The 16,043-nt window shown below is 38.2% G+C and overlaps 1 protein-coding gene across 5 annotated transcripts in view; it reads right to left on the bottom strand.

Annotated features, from left to right (window-relative positions):
* Positions 1–16,043, bottom strand: part of rims2b (regulating synaptic membrane exocytosis 2b) — a 208,186-nt gene that overhangs the window by 152,584 nt on the left and 39,559 nt on the right. For 4 of the 5 annotated variants that reach the window (XM_049476387.1, XM_049476388.1, XM_049476390.1 and 1 more), the window contains one exon: positions 15,938–16,043. This exon is cut by the window's right edge and continues 28 nt beyond it. In XM_049476387.1, the coding sequence (XP_049332344.1) occupies positions 15,938–16,043 (106 nt within the window). Of the gene's footprint in view, positions 1–7,062; positions 7,601–15,937 lie in introns of those variants that run through there. The other variant, XM_049476391.1, reaches the window with a different exon arrangement.

The following is a 16,043-nucleotide window of genomic DNA, read 5'->3' as shown; positions in this document are numbered from 1 at the left end:
GTAGGAGTAATCGAGCTGCAGCACTATTCACTGGGACACTGGGAGTGTATTGATCTGCGGACTTAGTCTCAAACAATGCTGAAACACGGGGCGCTATACTATACTCAACACCTATAAATGACTACTTCCACACAGAGTGTTAATTTCCTATCAAAACAGGTATTAATACTGCCTAATGTTCCAAACATGTATACAGTGTAAACAGTATAGTACTTAATTCTTATTCTTAACATTCTTAAACCCAGTTTTGGATGTAGCACAGACAATTATTCATAAAATTAAAGTTCAGACTGATATGCCAGAAGTCGTAGGACTGCAATATGTAAATGAATCATGAAGTGTTGCCTCATAGGATGGCTTTAGGGCTTAGGAACCCCCACATCTGAATAAGTGGTATGTAGTGATGTCACTTAGTAACTCATTACCCTAATCAAACCACTTTTTTCAGTATTTCCAATCCAGTGATCAGATTAAAGTTACTTATCCAAATTACTGTGTGTTACTATTTTTTGTTATTTTTCTTTGTAAAAAGATATATTTTTGCTTTCTTCTTGTGACTCTGGCAGTGGCATCCGGTCTACACGACAATTAAGTCACATTTTCAGCATGAGAACAACTCTAGTTGTTTTCTATCTGAAAATACAGCCACTATTTTGAGTTAACCCTTGCAGACCCCGCATCCATCACAATGGACATCATGTATTTTCTCTAATTTAAAATGCTTTGTTGCACATAACACTATTTGAGAGCTGTTGTCCATCAGAATAGACCATGAACGAGCCAATTAGAACGTTTATAAACCAATGAAACAGTAACTCGTCCCTGCCCACTGCACTGGATGAACAGTAGTACTAAAGCCATTGAGGCAAAGTACCAGTTAATTTGTACTATTTTAATGTGATTTAGAACACATTTTAACCATGTTTTGTTTTACTATTTAGGGAAATATAAAATATTACACACATGCTTCAAATGCAATGGGAATGAAGAAAACTATTAAGTATTTAAATGAATCCGATTTATTTGCTAATATAGATTTTATAGTAGAATATATAGTAGAGTCTACATTTCTGTGCATTACAGACAGAAAACAACATTCTTTTTTTTTCCATTTTCTCCCCAATTTACATGGCCAATTACCCAACCCACTCATTAGGAATCCCCCTATCACTAGTAATGCCCCAACACACCAGGAGGGTGAAGAGTAGCACATGCTTTCTCCGATACATGTGAAGTCAGCCACCGCTTCTTTTCGAGCTGTTGCTGATGCAGCATTACTGAGAAGCCAGCGCGCTCGGAGGAAAGCGCAGCAGCTCGGTTCCGGTACATCAGCTCACAGACGCCCTGTGCTGCAGACATCACCGTAGGAGTGATGTGGGGAGAGAGCGCCATCTACCCACCCAGAGGGAGCAGGGCCAATCGTGCTCCCTCTGAGAGCCGGCAGCTTGATGTCAAAGCTGCGGGGGTTCGAACCTGCAACCACCTGCTCATAGTGGCAGCGCTTTAGACCGCTGACGCCCCCCAGAAAACAGCATTCTTACATTTTTTTCACTGGACATAATTCAGGTCTGAAAGGGTTAAAGAGCTAAAGATGACAATATCAATGTTCATTGTACACTCTGCACTGGAGACAAAGTGTTGTCTAGCTTCAAATTTTAAAGAAACATTTGGAGCGGCAGCACGACACAATCAAACTTAAAGAGCAAGTTCCACCAGGTGGTGCAAAGCTACCAATAAAGTGAGCATTGGCAAAACTGGTTGTCATTTTTATGTTGAGGAGGCGGGGGTGTTTTGTTGCCAGCTAATAAATGTAACTAATAAAATAACTCAGATCATTTTTTAAGGTAACTATGCCATCATTGGTGGTATAGGTCTGAATCACATGTCACCTCATTATACAATACTATCACAATACATTGCACATGATAACGATGATTTCATGATACTATGATTCTGTCATACTCGAAATATATCACAAGACAATTCTTTACGATATTTCACAGCATCTGTGTGACTGAAGAGGATAAATACTCCTAAAGAAGGAAATACCAAGAAATTCACAGAATTTAACAACTAATATTCCACCCAGCAGGTTTACCCTATATTTAATTTATTAGCGCCACCATGTGGAGTAAGGAAGCAGTAACTTTAGAAGGCACATTGGGGGTAAAAATATATACTAATAATGTATCGCAAACAAAAATTATACAATATTTATCATGATATGGATATTTTGTTAAATCCCTAGTAAGTTGTGAGGTGTTATCATGTCATGGCGAAACACGGGCTAGTACGAAAGAGGCAAAAGGAAAATATTTCTAGCAGTTCAAGTTAATCCTGAAATCTCAGGATGCTATAGCTCTCTCGGCACTCCAATATCCCAAATCCACAGAATCGCACAGAGCATAGATAAGCTGTAGACTGCATTGCACATTCATGGTCATTTTCCCTAAACTGCTGATAAAATAAATTAAATTTAACGCATTTCTAAAAAACATCCAGTAGGTCAAGACACAGCGAAATGACCCTAAACTCCCAATATTAAGAATACAGGGATACAATCCGTGACCTGCGGAACAGAGGCACATGTAGCAGTAATGCTTTAATGGGATAACAATGTAGAAAGCAGAGGAAATGGAGGGTATTTAACTGGACCAGTATGAGATAAAAGTATGCCCATCCACTGTCTGAATAAATCATGATATTACGCATTACGCTTCACGACTCCAAGGCCTGAAAAAACCCTGGATTCATTTTTTTCTGCAGGTTATGTGCCTCAGTTATAAATAGCACAGGCCTTTCCTCTCCTGAACCGGTGCCTTAATGAACCCTGAAATATTCACTCGCTCAGTCCTGGACGGAGTTTAGAAGAAAAAGGCACGTCTACGCCGTACCTGAATCAGGTCTGGCCTGTGGATTTCGCTGAATAGACAGAAGCAGAGGTAATCTAAGGTAGTGCGAGTGCGGCGCCATACATTTAAAGTGGAAGTTTCTGAGTCTGAAATTATTTTTACACAGAAATCCCCATTACCCAAAGTGCAGCCAATCTGCCATAGAACATTCAGTGACTGAAGTTTTTGTCTTAAAGGAGAAATCTGGTGTGAAATAGACTTGGAGTGAAGTGAAACACCTCCAGTTACTACCAACATTATTAAATACAGCAATTTTAGCCAATGCTCCCAATAGAGGTGTGCCATATCATATCGTACGTGATAATATCGGCAAAAAAAAATAATATCGTGAACAATATCATACCTGAAATATCGTACCATAACACCCACTTCTAATTATCAAATCAGGGTACTACTTTTTTGCTGTTTTTAGCAAAAGAAAAAAATCACACTGTTCTCATTTTCCATTATATATCTACTAGAGACAGATTATATCTGTCCAGTATCATTTACTTTACTTTATTCCTGGATATATGGGTATACTTGGAGTGCATTATTATTATCATGACATTCTGGATCATTGACTTCTGTACAAATCTGATAAAATTCTTTTTTTTTTAAATATCTCAGTTAGCCATATCATATTAAATGCAATAATAAAATTCAAACAAATTTTTCTAATTCAGTGTTTTGTCATATCGCCAAAAGTATGGTTATCATGAAAATACCATGAAATATCATGATATTATTTTAGAGCCATATCGCCCACACCTAGCTCCCAACAGACTTACATTGCTAGCGATAGGGGCATAATGTTGCTCATGCAAAGAAATCTCTATTTTTACACTATTAGCTGACAGTAGCTCCACATTTTACTACTAGAATGCGGTATTGTATGAATAAAGAGTGTTTTTAATAAACTACCTGTGCATCTTTTTAAATGTGCCTTGTTTTAAATATCAGGGCCCTCGGAATGCTACCAATAAAGTGTAGAGCTACTCTGAGCTTGATAACCCTCCTGTTATGTTATGGGACAAACTGACCAGTTTAAAAGTTTGAAGATCTAGGAAAAATAGTTAAAAATATCTTCTCAGTATTAAACTCCTTCTGCCTGCCCTAATTAGTGTAATCAACATATAACCCCGTGCAATAAACAAAAACTACAACACAATTCAAAGTTATTTTTTTAATGTTATGTAAAGCTATTATATCTAATATATTGGTCTTTCAAGTCTTTCAAGTAGTAAAATAGCAAAACATTAAAAAAGTTGAACATCTCTTTTTGTTTTTTGAAAAACGAGTTGTTATCCTGTTAGAGGTAAGGAATACCATTGCACTAAATACTGATAGAATAATTAGAAATGTAGTTAGTAAAAAAAATATTTACACAGCTTGTTTGGATTTTTTTGAATAATCATTATTTTGAAGAATTATTATTTTGGATATTAATGGGATAATTAAACATGCACCGGATCAAATTGATCCGGAACACTATTGCTGTTACTGACAAATGAACATAACAGGAGGGTTAATCGTGTAAAAAATAGCAATTTCCCATATGCCCCTATCACTAGCATTGTAGGTCTGTTAGAAGCATCAGCTAAAAGCACTGTATTTCTGGATTCTGAAGCAAAAACGAAGGTGGGCTATTCAACAAAAGGTTATACTCATTCTCATGTTTCACTACAACCCAAGTCCATTTTACACCGGATTTCTCCTTTAAGTTGCAGATAAAAATAACACAAAATTGTACAGGGAATGTACAAGGCAATGTAAGCACAGGGATGGCAACTTAATGGTTACAATTCAAATACTGTTTCACCCATTTTGTGTGTTGTAGCTCCATTACTGATAAGTTGTTTGAATCCAGTCAGTTAAGCACAGACTAGTCTTATAAAAATGTAAATCATTAAATAACCTTTGCATTGACACTCTTCTGATCTCTTCTCTGAGTCAAAGACTGTTTTATATCATTTTTATGTAAATTCCTGGGTTTATACAGAAATGTCAAACATTTAATTCTAGAGAAAAGTTGATGAGAAACAGCTTATATGTCCTGAGTTTGTCCAGTCCATGATTTGAAGAATCACACAGAGCAATTGTTACTGTGGTTAACCTGCTACCATGACTAATCTACACTGTATAGATTGTCAGTTTTAGATTTGGACATGGTCAATGTGGCTGCTGTTCTTTTTTCTAATCTTCATAATGGAAACAGGAACAGAAACAGTGAGTAAGAAACTGGCAGACCGTAATGCAGCCAGAAAAAAGGTGGAAGTGGAAGTTATATTTCAGATTTGAAATACTGCACAGTCTGATATTATAAAGTACCCACGATCCAATAAATGAACCTGTCATGAGAATTTATCAGGATTTATTACCATCAAACAAGTGAAATATCATTATGTCACTGTTGTCAGGCATAAACCTCATCTTTAGAGTTTCAACCTTACAGAAAAAAAAAAAAGTTTTAACTTGAAGTCAATAGAAGTCAATGTAAAAGATAAGGAGTGTGTCGATTTAATATTCAGTATTAATATCAGTCAGATATTGTTCAAAATCAGTGGACTGAATATAATATTATATGTAATACAAATACAGCTCTGGAAAAAAATTAAGAGATTCAGTTTCTGAATTAGTTTCTGTAATGTTGCTATTTATAGGTATATGTTTGAGTAAAATGAACATTGTTGTTTGATTTTATAAACTACGAACAACATTTCTACCAAATTCCAAATAAGAATATTGTCATTTAGAGCATTTATTTGCAGAAAATGAGAAATGGTTAATCTAATAAAAATATTTTTCATCCATCTTGGCATGTTCTCCTCCACCAGTCTTACACACTGCTTTTGGATAATGTTATGCCACTCCTGGTGCAAAAAGTAAAGCAGTTTAGCTTGGTTTGATGGTTGTGATCATTCATCTTTCTCTTGATTATATTCCAGAGGTTTCTAATTTAGAAAAAAAACAAAGAAACTCATCATTTTTTTAAGTGGTTCATTTTTTTCAAAAGCTGTATAATTAAAAACAACCATAATCTGATATGATTCATTGGCCACAAGAGGGTGTAAACTGCTTTTCCCACTGTCCTACATAAAAAGGCTCTCAGGGTTTCGAGTGTTCCAGCGGCCTAAAGCGCTGGCACTATGTTCGGGAGATCTCGGTTTCGAATCCTGATCATGCAGCTTGCCGTCAGCTGCCGGTGACCTGAGAAAGCACAACTGGCCTTGCTCTCTCTGGATGGGTAGATGGCGCTTTTCACCCTCATCATTCTAAAGGGTGATGTCGATCAGCACGAGGCGTCTGTGACCTGGTGTATTGGAACCGAGTCTCTGTGCTTTTCTCCGAGCGCACTGTGATGCTACTCAGTAATGCTACATCGGCAGCAGTTAGAAAAGAGGCAGTGGGTGACTTTACATGTGTCGGAGCAGGAGGCCCTCCTCCTGGTGTTGTGGTCTCACCTGTGATGGGGGATATACAGCTGAATGGGTGGGACAATTGGCCTAACTAAATTGTGAGAAAGGCTCTCAGAGGTTATTTTTGGTTAGTGTACCTCTTGGTAAGAGATCACCGGCTGCTAACTAAAAAAAACATTTGCTCTGGTGACAGACTCTAAGAAGCAGGATTGTCATTTCGATGAACTGCCCACCAACTAGGTCGTCCGTCGGCTCGCTACTGTCCCCTTCGTTTTGCAGCGATGCTTTAAACGAGAAACCTGAATATGGCAGTTTTTCTCTGGCTATGTTCATATTGAGACCAGAACATGAATATACAGAATTATACAGAAATGAAAGGAACATATTGTGTAAGAAATTTCAGCCATATCTTTCCAACCCTACTTACAATCTAGGCAGGAGCAGATAAATTAGATTAGATGCTGTGATTTTCTTCTGTTTAGCGGGAAGGTTTAGCGTTTAGAACAGAAAGCTCAGACTCACCGTTCACATAAGAAACACATCATATCCTGCAGTTTCTCTCCTGAAAGCGGTGTAATGGAGGAAAAAGAGACACACAGTGCCTGCTGGAAGCGCTGTTACCAGCCGGTGCTGAAGCTTCAGAGATACACACACTCTCTCTCTCTCTCTCTCTTTCGCTCTCGCGCTCTCTCTTTCTCATTCTCTCATACACACACACACACACACACACACACGCACACACGAACACTCACCCTCTGCTCCGCTCCTGCTCCGCAAGCTCCGTCTCCAAAATGCTCTCAGGCGTGAACGCTCCGTTAAAATGAGATAAAACGGAGCTGCAAAACTGTCGCAATGTCTCAAACTGCATCTTCACCTCCTCTATTCCTCTCTTTTTCTCTCTCTCTCCCTCTCCTTCTCTCTCTCCCTCTCCTTCCCTCTCTCCCTCTCCTTCCCTCCACCCTCTAACACTCCTTTTTCTTCAGGAAAGAAACAGCACGGCACAGCACATCCAGCACAGCGCCGAGACCGAGCAGACCTCCGCCTCCTTCACGCTGCATTTAAGCTTCTCTCAAGGATCCATTTCTTCCGTACGTGCTGAAGGAAAGCGCTCGGAACATCTGGGGAGATCAGGTCCCGTGTTTTCTGCCATTTTGGGACGGAGCGAGTTCAGCGCAGCGGCTCTCAGCAGTGTGGAGATGTTCCTTCATGCTCTGACTGAGCAGGAAAAGCGGAGAGTTAGCGAAGGAAGGTTTTTAACCGACGGACGGAGCATCAGCTGGAAGATGTGAGGTGGAGGGAGGGGAGGGGTGAGTGGGGGGGGGGGTGGAGTGAGAGAGAGAGAGAGAGAGAGAGAGAGAGAGAGAGAGCAAAAGAGAGGGAGAGACTGAGCAGCCTTTCGTTGAGAAGGAAAAGCCTCTTCAGTGCTAAACGCAGCGGTGCAGCCGGCTCGGGATGTGCGGAAGCTGTGGGGACTGGAGGTGGATACAGGATGGTAATACGGCGACACAGCACTCCAGCGAGCGGTAAGCAGAGGGGCTGGAGGGGGGTGGGTGTGTTTATCAGCGTGGGCGGAAGTTTGGCTCAAATCAATTCCAGAGGCAGGCGACTGCATCACCTCATTAATCACTGCACTCACACACCGAGCGCAAGAACACACCGCTCGCTATACGCGTAACTACCTGCATTCCTTTAACTCCTCTATCTTCCATCAAATCTACTCATTTAATCAACTTTTATACAATAAATAACTTAAATGGCACGTTAAAATCATATTATATTAAACCCTGTATATCTACTGCAGCTAATGAACACTTCTGTACTCGACTAATCTGTTAAGGATTTTTTTATTTAGTTGAGCAATCAAAGATTATTTTTGTCATGCTCTCCATTTCTGCTTCCTGTCAGCGAGGAGGTTCTTGTTCCAGTGCATCTTTTACATGTTTTAGGACTGCACCTTCACAGATTAACTCTTAAGGGTTTTGATATCTTACTATGTCAAACTATCAATTAAATTAAACTAGTCATTTTAAGGAAAATACTTAAAAACATCTCATGTTGTGTATTTCAGTTTATGGCTTCAAATAATGATTATTTTGGTAGTCGACTAATCTGATGATTATTTTTTCAATTATTTGATTAGTCAACGATTATTTCTGCCATGTGCTCCATCTCTAAACACAATAGAAACAGCTGAACATGAGATTTAAAAGGCATTTAAATGTCTATATGTTGTTTAAATGTGTAAATTACTGATGAGATTTAATGAGTAAATAATATGCAATCTCTTGTGTTTGTGCACTTTTGGAGACATAGACTAAGTCTATTTCTAAGACTAAGTAATTATAAACTGTGTGAGTGAGTCATCTCCCATTGCGCTTCTGTCCACAGCACTTTGTGTAATGCAGCACTGTTACAAATTAACGATTAGTTGACAATGAAATTTGCAGTCGATAAATTTAAATAATCGACAATGTTGATTATATCGACTAATCGTTGCAGTCCTATTCTGCTGAAATATTATTATAATCAATGTTGCTGATTATGTCAATATACAGTATATTGTTATTTCACACTATATTTCACCATAGCCACTGAATTTTATCACCTTGTAGCTTTATTTTCTCCATTTTTACTTTGTTTTCAACCCATTGTGAATCTGGCAGTTTTTCTTTACATTGTGGCCAAATGTGATGATAAATGGACCAATAGAAATGCTACAAAATTACTTATGCTAAAATATGGACTATCTATTGAAAGTTAAGAAGGTCTGTTGTGTTGAAAAGGTTAAAAAAAACACCTGCTTATTCATTGTGTCTGACAAAATCAATGGTATTTAAAAATCATTTATCCTGCTTTTGTTGGAGTAACTGTCTCAACTGTCCAGGTAAGGCTTTCTACTACATTTTCTTGATTGTGTTCCGTTACATAACCACTAGGATTAGGAGTTGAGGGTGCTGGAGGATCAGCAGCCCACCTCACCCACACTTTATCTCAGGTACTAAATGGACCACCATCATTGCAGAGAACACTTCTAGTTCTAGTGCTCCACAGCTCAATGCTCCTATTCTATTGGTAATACTTCTCTACAAGGAATACAAAGCTTTTTATGTGTAAATTTGACATATCATATCAGATCTTTTTTTCTTCTTCAATTGTCACATTGTGCTGATTTTGGTTGAACAAAAGTAAGGGTGTTTTTTTCCTGATGTTGGTAATACACTAAACTGAGCTCCTAAACTATCCTGATACTTAAGATGCTTTGCCATCAGCAGCTGGAGTCTGAGAGAGCACATTCTGAGAGAGCACTCTCTGGGGTGGGTTCATGGCATTTCCTCTTAAGCCCTCTCCGGACGGGATTAGTAATTTTCTCTTTTATAGGGGGTCCTCAGACGTCATCTGAGTAAAAAAAAGGCTGAATTATCTACTGTTTTTTGCTAACCACTGTGGTACCCCGGGAATTTTAGTCCCGTCCAGACACACATCTCTGAGTTTCTTCACCTCGCTTTTTATATAATAGCTATTTGTCCACTGCCACGCACCTTAATTACATAATTTGGGCGTGCATTTCCACAGAAATCCATGTAAACACAACAGCGAGTGAAAATGGAGAAGCTACTGAAGTCGATGTCATGTGACCCGGAAAGCCCAAAAACGTATTGGTCCGCCTGTTTTTTTTTAATTGCAGTCCGGATGCAAGAGTTTTATCACTGAGTAGAAGTGTGAGATATTTTTCACATACGTCCCCCTGAAGAAACTAATCCCGTCGAGATAGGGCTAAGGTGTGATGTTTTTTTTAGCACGGGTTTTTGTTAGTTGATGAATCAGAGCTGGGGATCTGGCGCTTTCCCTTGAGCACACTGCAGTTTCAACAGAGGTGGGTCTGACTTAACATATATTGAAAGAGACATGTGCTAGTCTTCACCTTTCTAGTGTTGAGTGCACTTTTAGTGATGGGGGAGAGTTCATATCATCGCTGTCCAATTAAAAAACAAGTATCTCCATTTTTGACTAAATTTCTTGATGAACGGACCAATAGAAATACTTCAAAATTACCTGTAAAACTCTTTTTAAATTGATTTTCATTAAAAGTTTAGACGTTTTTTTCTCTCTCCTGTAAAGTTGCTGTTTTAGAGATACTTGTTTTTCATTGGACAGTGACGATTTGAACAGGGAATGAGTAGGCCTTGTGATCTTGGTCAATATGACACATTTCTGATATTGATATGAACAGTATAAAAGCCACTGCCCTTTGTGTACCAAAATAAGCACTGATAGAGCTGGGCGATATGGTAAAAATACTATATCATAATATTTAAAGACATTTTCACGATACACAGATTATGTTTCGCACAATACGATATTTATCATTATCATTTGCAGATAAAATCCATCAGCAGGGGTAGATTCTACTATTCTGCTTTTTTAAATGCTCTTTCAGGCACAGTGTAGCGATTCTTATTTAAATACTGATGCACATCATCCAATTAAACAGGATTTTGTACACTCTCAGTAATGAAATGTACAGATGATATTCTCGATATGCTTATTGTCAATATGATAAGAATATTTATCACAATGCAACAAAACATCAATATACTTTCCAGCTCTAGGACCGGTAGTAACTGGCCTTCCAAATTGGGAAAAAAAATAAGTAAATTACAAATAAATGAGCAAAAATAAAAATAAGAAACAATTTGGCTGTTGAATGCTCATTTTGCATAAGAAAATATTTACCATAATAAATATATTGCACTAATCAGAACGTCAGGGAATGGTTTGCGTGAGTCTCAGTATAGAGGAGTGTAGTAAGTCAGACAGAGATAATCCACTCCTTTATCTCTCTCTTACTGTAAATCAACAACACTGGAAACAACTCACACAGCAGATTCCACCAGCACAGCTCAAATGAACACAACCCCTCTTTTCCTCTCTCTCTCTCTCTCTCTCTCTCCCTCTCTCTCCCTCTCTCTCTCTGTCCATTAAGCAGCACTGTCAGAGGAAAGTAACCGCAGCCTTTTTTGTTTCTTTCCATTACAGCGCACACATTTGTCTGTGTATTGGTGTGTGTGTGTGTGTGTGTGTGTGTGTGTGAATGCTTGTTCTACTTATAGAATATATAAGTGGTACAATGCTGCAGACTCAGTCCCTGATACAGTCTCCAGCAGTTGTCCTGTGTGTGGTGAATGCACCCAGCGCACACACACACACACACAAACACACTAGATTAGATTTCAATAGATTCCATTTCCGTTGCATAAGTTTCTGCATGTTCCGTGTTTTGGGTTTCTAGTTTCATCAGCACTACTTCCATTATCATCACCATCATCATAATCAAAATCATCATTATCTTCACTATTATCTTAAAGCAGCAGTACGTAAGATTTTTTTTCAAAGGAAAAACCCATTCAAAAAAACATTCTCACCAATGGATTTGATTACAGTTGCAATCACCATTACCAATACATCATGAACATTATGGCCATTATCATCAGCATCACTGTCACCATCACAGTCCCCATCAGCAGCAGCACCACCTTCATCCTCATCATAACCTTCATCATTATCTCTTTCACAGGCTCTTTCACTTCATCATGAACTACGATCAGCACAATCAGTGTATCTTTATCAAGAGCAGCAGCATTACCATCATCCCAATTATCACCACAATCACTATTACCATCATGTCTATCACTATCAGCAGCCTCAGAACTACCATGAGTACAATGATTGCATCATCATAATTATCATCACAATCATTATTACCATCAATATTAGCATCAGCAGCACTAACATCATCACCATTATCACATCATCATAATTATAACAATCACTGTAACCATCATTATTAGCAGTAGCAGCAGCAGCACTAACATCATCACCATTATCAAATCATACTTAACATCATAATCACTATTACCATCATGCTTATTATTATCAGCAGCACTAACATCATCACTATTATCACATTACCGTAATTATCATCACAACCACTATTACCATCATACCTACTGTTATCGGCAGCAGCAGAACTACCATCATTACAAGTATCACATCGTCATAATTGTCATCACAATCACCATTACATCATTATTAGCAACAGCAGCAGCAGCACTAACATCATCACCATTATCACAGCATCATAATTATCACAATCACTATTACCATCATGCCTATCATTATCAGCAGCACTAACATGATCACAATGATCACATCTTCACAATTATCATCACAATCACTATTACCAGCATTATTAGCAGCAGCAGAAGCAGCACTATCATCACCATTATCACATCATCATAATTATCGCAATCACTATTACCATCATGCCTATCAATATCAGCAGCACTAACATCATCACCATTATCACATCATCCTAATAATCACTATTACCATAATTATTAGCATCAGCATTACTAACATCATCACCATTATCACACCATCATCATAATCATTATAACAATCACTATTACAATCATTATGAGCAGCAGCATTACTAACATCATCACCACTATCACACCATCATAATTATCATCACTACAATCACTATTACCATCATTATTAGCAGCATCAGCATCACTAACATCACCATGATCACATCATGCTAATTATTATAACAATCCCTATTACCATCATTATTACAATCACTATTACAACCACCACCGTAAATATTATCATCATCAAAAAAATCAATGCTAAGTGTTACTATCATCATCCCTTTTATAATTGTCACTACAATGATTACCATAAGATTTAATGCCATAACAGCTGCAGAACTAACATCAAAATGATCACCACAATTACTATTACCATCAATGTTTTTATCACTATTACAATTATGATCTCCACCATCACTATCATCATCATTATTAGCAGCAGGTAAGTATTGTTATTGTAAACATTATCACTGCCATCATCAAAATCCACCACTACAATAATCCTCATCACTATTATTATCACATTTACCATTATCATTACTGTCCACCAGCACTGTCCTCATCATCACCATCACCTTGTTCCTCATCGTCACTATCACCTCTCTCCCAGCGCGCTGTGTAAGAGCTGCTCTCATCAGTTCCTGAGCCACTTAAAGACTCCTAATGATTTGCTGGACGGAGGGTGACTGAGTGTGACAGTGCTGCCAGGCCACTTTAAAACTGGCACCGCTGTCTGAAGGGGTAACTGGCACAGAGCCTCGGTCTGCCTGTCTCCCCCCCCCACACACACACACACACACACACACAGACTGCAGTAGCACTGAAAAAGCACTCTTACTAATGCACTGCTGCAGTTTCAGACTTTTCTATTGTAGCTGCTGGCCATGCTTATAGTTACACACACACACCCCACACTGCCACAAACACACACTGCCACAAACACACACACACAGCCACAATCACAGACACACACACACACACACACACACACACACCGTAGGCAAGATTTACGGACAAACCTTTAAAGCCTATCACAAAGGTGTCTACAGATAAGAGATGTTTTTCTCTATGTGCATCTGTGTGTATGTGAGACTGTGTCATTTATAGTCATTAATAGTTGTATACAAAAATACAAAATACAAGGAAAATGGTAATTCATCAACCAGTTTCTCATATGTGGATTAAATTATAGTGTTTAGCCCTATTTAGATTGGATCAATTGATCAGTATCAAACACCTGGGTTTTTCCTCATTTTTTCACTATATTAATAAAACCACTGTAATGTGATTTAGTACCCTGAAAAGTAGTACCCTGATGTGCTAATTAGGGGTGAACGATATTTTAGAATATAATATCGTTCACGATATTCAAAAATGTTGGCAATATTATCGCATACGATACGATATGGCACACCCCTACCATACATACATGATAAACAAATAGCAAACCTGTCATTAATCATCAGTGAGTAATCCAGCTTGGAAAATCAGCTAAAAATCATCCTCTTGTTTCCAGAAATGCCTAACCCAGTCTAACTTCACCAAGGCCAGCTGATATCAAAAACCAGACATTCATTCATCTCAGAAACCAGTTAGCATCAGGGCTAACATGATAGCTACCATTGAGCTGCATTCCATTGTTCTGAGTTCAATAACTAAAGACTCAAGTAAACTAAAGCTATAATCCGCATATCATATCAAACCACAGAATTTACTCATCTAACCAACACAGCACCATCTATCTGCTATCAAAAAGCAGCCATTAATTTAGCTCAGAATCCAGTTAGCAGTGGGGCTAACATGTTCCAATCCTTACTGCTCGGTTAGGATGTTAGCTTGCATTGAGCTGCTAGCTGTTCATTCTGTTGTTCTGAGGTCAATAAGTAAAGATTTGTTTAAACTACAGACATAATCCACACATTATGACATCTATCTGTTATCAACAATTAGTGATTAATTCAGCTAAAAACAGTTAGCATGCTCAGTTAGCTATCAGCCATTATGGCTAATTTGCCATTTCAGGCTTCATGAGCTTTTAAGTCTATGCTAGTTAATCATTAATTTGCTCCTAAGCTAAAATTAATTAAAATAGTACAGTTTAAAATACTTTTTTTTAGCAAAAAGTGTTGAACGCGAGTAATTTAGATCAATTAAACACAGAGCATGTCATTAATTAGTTTTTGAATCACTTTATAGCACTCATAAACCGTATTCTGAATATAAATATAAAAAGTTGCTTTATACCTGTAGTTGTCATTTTGATTAGGGATGCATCAATCCAATACTAGGATCAGATATCTGTTACGATATTAACAAAATTTGCTTGATCGGGTATTGGGTAATTAGACCCAATGAACTCACTGTGGGCAGCTATATGCTAGTATTCTAGGTTTTATAGCTTAGGTTAATAGGAACCTACATACATGATAAACAAATAGCAAACCTGTCATTAATCATCAGTAAATAATCCAGCTTGGAAAAACAGCTAAAAATCATCCTCTTGTTTCCAGAAATGCCTAACCCAGTCTAACTTCACCAAGGCCAGCTGCTTTATCCATAAGTACTAGGGCTCCAACTCAGCCAAGCTCAGTTGTTAGCATCACAGCTAACCCACTCCAACCCTATCAACACAGGTAGTTTAGAAAAACAGTTACTATCACAGCTAAACCTTTATTCTAGGCTTCATGACTCAATTTCAATACACACATTGTAGCAAACAGCAAGACTTAACCTATCTAACCAGCCCACCGCCAACCTGTCACCAAATATCAACAAGTAATCCAGCTCAGAAAAACAGCTAAAACCCATTTTACAGACGATAGCAGATATCCAGTGCATCTGTACTAGTCATACACATCCTACAGTCATATGAAAAAGTTTGGGCACCCCTATTAATCTTAATCATTTTTAGTTCTAAATATTTGGGCGTTTGCAACAGCCATTTCAGTTTGATATATCTAATAACTCATGGACACAGTAATATTTCAGGATTGAAATGAGGTTTATTGTACTAACAGAAAATGTGCAATATGCATTAAAGCAAAATTTGACCGGTGCAAAAGTATGGGCACCCTTATCATTGTATTGATTTGAATACTCCTAACTACTTTTTAGGGAAGTGTTTGATATGGATACAACAGCTGCCTGAAGAATCATAGAAAATGTATCCAGGTAGAAGCAGACTTGTACTCACCTGTCCACAGCTCTGGACCCCCGTACTTTGGCCTGGGGCCCAAACCTGCGTCCCTCAGCACCGCCGTAGAACCAGGCCCCCGACTTGGTGAGGATTTCTTGTTGTT

The sequence above is a fragment of the Astyanax mexicanus genome, chromosome 3 (assembly GCF_023375975.1).
Source record: "Astyanax mexicanus isolate ESR-SI-001 chromosome 3, AstMex3_surface, whole genome shotgun sequence".
Taxonomy (NCBI): domain Eukaryota; kingdom Metazoa; phylum Chordata; class Actinopteri; order Characiformes; family Acestrorhamphidae; genus Astyanax; species Astyanax mexicanus.
This window is presented reverse-complemented; position numbering and strand designations above follow the sequence as displayed.